Source organism: Mytilus californianus, unplaced genomic scaffold (assembly GCF_021869535.1).
Source record: "Mytilus californianus isolate M0D057914Y unplaced genomic scaffold, xbMytCali1.0.p SCAF_6, whole genome shotgun sequence".
Taxonomy (NCBI): domain Eukaryota; kingdom Metazoa; phylum Mollusca; class Bivalvia; order Mytilida; family Mytilidae; genus Mytilus; species Mytilus californianus.
This window is the reverse complement of record NW_026262712.1, coordinates 91601969-91608754: the sequence shown is the minus strand read 5'-3', so window position 1 is coordinate 91608754 and position 6786 is coordinate 91601969. Positions and strand designations below refer to the sequence as shown.

Here is a 6786-nt window from a genome sequence, read left to right as displayed (position 1 = left end):
TGATCCATCTTTTCACACCTTTTGTCATATAAGAAATATAATTTTCCTAGACCAATCCTTAGGTGCTGTGTAATCCAGTTATATTACTTCGTGTAGAAATGCTTTTTTAGAGTCTGAAAGTAGGTTTTCCTATTCTATATACTTCATTTATTGACTTATATCAAGATTCAGTTAAGTTAGAAAAGAAATGTATGAAGGATAATCTGCTAGCTCACTACACAACAATTTTTTTATGTTTCACTAACCAGATTCAAGTTTTACAACAGGGTTTAGTCTTTTTGATACAGTGTTACAGTCAAGTATATTATGGAAACACATGTTTGAGAGTCTGTCAGTTTTCCAACAAAAGTAGATCATTGACCTTAAGTTAATGCTTCACTACCGGTAATTTAATTGAGTTTCAAAGGTTAATCATGAAAATCATCCTTTATCAAATTTTCGATGAATATGACAATTATAATGAAATGAGCTATAGTTTACAGAAATCAGAGGATGCTTAGTAATGACAATTCCTTTACTCTAATAAAAGAAACTGATTCAATAATACTATATATGGGTTATGCTGATAGTTGAAGGCCATACAGTGATATATTGTTTACATCTGCTTCATTTTGGTCTCAGTTGGATAGTTGTCTCATTGGCAAGCATACCACATCTTCTTAATGTATTCAGTCATCTGACAACGACAAAACAGTATTAATAGTAGAAAAAAAAAAAATTTCATACTTTAATATATAAATGTTAACATAACGAATAAATCAGCTCTTTCAGTTCATGTTACATATATGTTGTTTTGTAGACAGCATAAGGTCTCATTAACTGTAAGCACTTCTATAACAGACACAACACACACTTGTTACTAAGCTGGAACAAATTTAGACTGTTGTGGTAGCCTAAACTCTGACATGTCATTGTCTATATCATAATAGGACAAGTCATTATACTGGTAATACTCTATTGATTTATACTCGGAGTTGTCAAAAGGCTCTGAAAAAAATATGATATCAAATATTATAATATATATTTCAAAATCCCTAAAAAATATACATTTGTGTAAAATGCTATAAGAGTTTGTCCTTTATACCTAAAACTGTTTTGGATAGAGAAAATCTAGATGTGGCAGAATTGTTCAGAATGTGAAGATCTCCAACTACTGTGTTTTGCTACCAGTACTTGCATGATGAGTCTTGGACCCATTGAATTTCAACAATTCAAATGTAGATATATAAAGAAGGTTATGAAAGTTGGACTGAAGCTTCTTTATTATCAGGAAATATCATTTGAAGAAAAAGTTTGATATTTTTTTTATTTATCTGTTTTAAGTAATAAGTGGGCTTAGTTTTTGTGAGCCATTATGTTTGTTTGTACTCTGTTGTGTCTGTTTAAACAGTTTAACCTCTATTTACAACGTAAAAGGGTCAGAGGGTTTTATAAGTTAAGTGTTAAAAGCTTGATTCTACGCTGGTCTATTAAACCAATGAAAACTTAGAAAATGCATATGACCTATATTACTAATATGGTAAATCTTAATCATACCAGTCTTAGGTTCTTTAGCTTTTGCAACAGTTTCTTTCTTGGCAGGTTTCTTTTCTTTGGAAGGATCTTGATCTCCACCTTTTGTACCAGTACTGTATAGCCTTGGCAAATATCCCTGTAATGTAAATTGCATGCAATTACATAAATATATATTTAAAAAAAACTTATGTTGGCTTGCTGTTTTATTGATATTTTCGAAATATTTACTTTTATCCTGCAATCAGCCAACTATTGTACAAATAACAGGTACACAAATGAATTTTTGCTATATTAGTACTTGTACAAATAAAAGTCTCCTGTTACTCTGCTTCCATATTTAGCAAACAGTAATGTGAATATGTCTTTTTGTGTGACAGTTCATTTTGGGGTCCTCTTTGCGGTCGGTGTTTAAACTATGTCGTTTTCTTTAAAAAAAAATTTATAGACTGTAGTGTTATCACTGTGGTAGAAAAATGTAGCACCACAATACCTTAAGGGCCTGTGGAGACGACTGATAACCTTACCCAAAAACATTATTTTATTTCTGAGTATAGGAGTCTTTGCTGTTACTCCTATATGTTAAATAAGCTATTCTTTAAATTTCTTTCATTTAAGTCAATCATCAAAAAAGCCAAAATGGGAATAACTCACGGACAGACTGTAACCATGAGAAGTGTATATATTTTAGTTCCAAAAGAAAATTAAATACAAAAGTCATGTACATTAATTTTGTATATTGATATTTAAAATAGGTACATTTTAAGTTGAAAATCTAGATTGATCAATGAATTTTTTTAATAAGTTTTCCGTATAGAACAGTTGGATGGCACATGTATTAGCAAGGCCCTACATTGCTTTAGTGTTGTAGGGCCAGTTACAAAATCAAATGTTTTGCTTCTCTTCAATACAGTACTTTATTATAAATGTGTATACGGCATTTTTGTCTGTTGATTTAAAGAGACATAAATTATTGATGTGTTCAGCTTTAAAGAGTGTAGAAGTTTACAGGCAGAATGATCATGTGTTCAGGTTTATAAAGTGTAGAAGTTTACAGGCAGAATGATCATGTTTTGTTTCATTTGACAGACCTTTTCTTCAATTGCTACACAATAGAAAAGTATGACATAAGTGTATGAATCAAGTGGACATTTCGATTATTTATGTGTAAACAGATTGACAATTAACTGTCCCTTGCACCAATAAAATATAACTCTAAAAAATCACAACACACTAGTGACTTGCATTTTGTTGTGAACTATGAATCTCTGACCAGTAACTGGTACTTGACACATATTTTAAAGAACATTGTATGAAAGGCAACAATTTTCTCTCTGAAAAGAACGACAATAAGTACTGCATCATGTATGTATGTTGCCCTACCCAAACCCTGAATTTATTTAAATGACTGTCAATTCTTCTTCTACTCTGGGACTAATAAGATAAAGGGACATGGAACTAAATTATTTTTACCTGTAAATGGTTGTTTTTGGAGGCATTTCTCTGTTCAACATTAGTTTACAATTGATATTGATAAAAAAAATATGATATTGATAAAAAAAAATATGACATTGAACATGTTGAAGATTAATGATTGTAGGGTGTAGAGAGCTAATTTTCATTTCCATAATTTCATTAAGTTTTTATTCTGGTGTCCAAAGTTGGAGAAATTTTCATTATCAAAGCAAATTTTCAAATACTTTAATTTTAGAAGGTGCTTGGTTTTTACATTTTCTTTAATTCCTATTATTTTATCATCAATAATTTTATATGGTTGAAAAGGAGACTTTTCATAGGGTGCAGCAATTTATTTTTTTATTGACTTTTTGTTTTATACCCTTACAGTAAAATGCACTTACCATGCATTTTTTCCAAAGAATATTAGTCACCAACTTTTTTAATTAAATGGGGTTTATTCTTTTTTAAAATCATACATTTCCTGTATCTAAATATATCAAGGATTTGTATAGTATTATACAAATCCTTGAATATACAAATAAAATGTTATGTAAACATGGTTAAAAAGACAATAAAATGTGGAATAAACATATATATAAATTGTATTGAATTTTGATGAGTTTAAACCAGGTAATTAACAAGTTAAAGTTATGCAATTTTGCTTATTGTCTCAAGGGAATCACTGATAATTGTGACCCAATTATTGATTAATTACAGATAAATATAGCACAGATTTTACAAGTAAAATATGCACCACTTGCATTCTTTTTTTTAAACATATTCTATTTTTCATTTTTTCTTTTAAAATGCATCATATTAGTCCATAATAATTCTTCTTTGAGAAATAATTTACAGAATAATTCTATCTACTGTAGATCAAAAGTTATAAGTAAATGAGTAACTGAAAAATTCAGTTATTGTTGAATACTATTAGAAGTTTCATGTCCCTTCAAAAAATTATGTATTAGCCTCAGTTCTATGTAAATGCTTCCAATCAGGAACACCAAGTAAAAAAAAGTTTTCCATTGTATTAATACATTTGCGAGCTATGTCATATGACTTTAGATAATTCAATGATAAATACAAAACGAGGTACTGTACAAAAACATAATTCCAAGGTTGACTTTTTATATCCAAATGCATGCCATGGTAAAAGTCAAATGATGGTGTTTCTACCTGTTCAACAAACATGGAAAAGAGAAAGTGCAGTTTTAGTTAATCTCGTGATAAAATAGAATGATATAATGTATCAATATATATTACACATACTCGTAAAACGCAAGAATAGCTTGTCAAATTTCTGGTTAAGGAGGCCATGCCTTTCGATATTTCGGGTAGGTAGCTGTGCACTGAGGCAAATTCCAAAGAGTTACAAAAGGGATTGACTAAATTTAGACGTAACATAGGTGAAGATACGAGCAATATACGCATATCAATGTAATATTGTATTGATCTGTCTGTTAATCGGGATCTTTCATATTAGTAGTCCTATAGCAGAGACTTCGGATTTTCTTTTCGTTTTTTCTACGTTTTTACTGGGAATAGTCAATATATTATGTATCAGGCTTTTAGGCTGATATTTTTTCTTTTTTTTCGAAATAAAAAGCTATTTTAAGTCAGACTATAAACGTGGAATAGAAAACATGAACTTGCGGTCTTATGGATAGGACTAATTATATTAGGTCTCATGGTAAATATACAAGAGTCAGTCGATCGCCACTAGGTTCATGTGATTCCACAGGGGTCAGTTCGCCGGACCGAGTTATTGTCTTGTATTTTATTTGCAGAGGACACCATAGTGATTTTGCAATGAAATAAAATTCTGATGCATCCATATTACAAAAAGATCTAGACAAATTAGCAACACGGGGAAACTACCGGGCAAGGAAAATGGCATTCAACCCATATAAGTGTATTGTAATATCAATCAGTCACCAGAGATAAAAAAAAAATCACATTTAACTTCACATTGCACAACCACTCTTTAGAAAATGTTACAATATTAAAATATCTGGGTATAACCATCAGTTCTAACCTTAAATAGGATGTACACGTTAACAATATATATACAAGAAAGCTAATAGCACTCATGGCTTTCTAAGGAGGCACCTACAATTATCTCAACATCCATTAATAAAGAGTGGCATACAAGTCCCTAGAAGACCATCACTAGAGTATGCTTGCTCAGTTTGGAACCCTTACTTACAACATATATAGACAGCATTGAAAGAGTTCAAAGGATCCGGAGGGCTGTCGGTTTTGTAATCTTCCTTGGTCTTTGCTGTCAGAATGAACGGCATTTAACGAAAGTAATATTCATTTTCGACTCTTTGCAGGCTTTGAAATTCTTTTTCTTTTAATTTTCGGTCAAATAAACAAACAAAAAAGACATAGTTGTCATACTTCGTCAAAATGTAGAGTATATCGTGCTATTTAAAAAAAATTATAAAAGGTTAAGTTCACCGAGCTTGATTTCAAAGTAAGGACTGAAATATGAATAAGATATGAGAAGACAGCTCTGATAGAATACTTCCCGAAACTCGGTAAACTGAAGAAAAATTTGCTTTTTTTTTGTAAATGTTTAAATTTTCAACAAGTAAAGTGAACAAAATTTTAAAAGCATGGTGTATAACGCACACTCTTAAAGTAGAACAACATCATTTTCACTGAAACTTAATATCTATTGCTGTTTACAATTATATGTTATTGATTCGCATTGCAAGCTTTCATGTAACTCTTAATCAACAAACCTAAACATTTATATATCTAAATAAATTATATACAGAACTAGCAATCAAAATCGCAAGTCAATGACCAGCTGAAAGAACTAGAAAACCACACTCCACAAAAACACATTGACAACTAAACACTGAACAGCCAGTTTAAAATTTCAGAAAAGTTCATCTTAATATATATACAAAAATTGATATTCCAAGTCTAAGACATCCGTTTTATATCAATCAATATCTAAAAATACCTAATTTCCAATACTAAATCAAGAACCACATGCACACATATTACCTTAAATAAGAATAGAGCGAAGCAGTCCACAGCTTTTTAGAAAGCTCAAACTTGTTGTATTATTATTTTACGACAAGATACTCTACACAGTTTGGTGTACATTTGACGAAAAAGAGAGAACGTAAATTTGTAGTGACATTAAAAAAATATACATGTAAATGAATTAGGGACAGCTCATATATTTGAAATGTGTAAGTCATGATAAGCATTTTCAGTATACAGACATGGATAGTAAACTGTACAATGCTAGAAAACAAAGAAACATTGATGCCATCGTTAAATAATAATTAAAGTAATACAAATAGACAGGAAATACAAAAAAAATTTTTAAAAAACATTGATTAAAATTTTGTTAATCTGCTAACATCTGGATCCCTGTGGTGACAACAGCCAATCTAATAAAAATAAAACATAAAGGCAAAATTGTCAAAATGAACCCGTGTCGTTGTATACAATCCATCTAGGAAAATTAGATAATGTAAATAACGAATTAATCGAATTTTGATTTGATTGATAGACTGTTAGCGTTTAACGCCAATTTCATTCCTTTTAGCTAGATAGTGGAGGTAAGTTTTTATTGGTGGATGAAGCCGGAATGTCCGGAAAGATCGAACCACCATCCTAAGGCAGAAAACTGACAATTATAGTCAATTAAGTTTGGAGTCGAACGCACCTGCCATGTGCCGGGTTCGAACTCACAACAGGCTAGTGTTACAGTAGATGAACTACTTTGATCAATCGGCCACCGAGGTCCCTTCCACAATATGATATAACAACTGTACCCAGTTGTTCCGA

General features: G+C 30.8%; 1 protein-coding gene across 1 annotated transcript; it reads right to left on the bottom strand.

The window, feature by feature from the left end:
• Nucleotides 1-715: 715 nt before the first annotated feature.
• Nucleotides 716-4359, bottom strand: LOC127706364 (NADH dehydrogenase [ubiquinone] flavoprotein 3, mitochondrial-like). The gene is made up of 3 exons (XM_052210944.1): nt 4240-4359; nt 1537-1651; nt 716-987 (listed from the first exon to the last, which is right to left on the bottom strand). Exons 1-3 carry the CDS (start codon nt 4285-4287, stop codon nt 860-862), a joined length of 291 nt encoding a protein of 96 aa, XP_052066904.1. The 5' UTR covers nt 4288-4359; the 3' UTR covers nt 716-859.
• Nucleotides 4360-6786: the final 2427 nt, after the last annotated feature.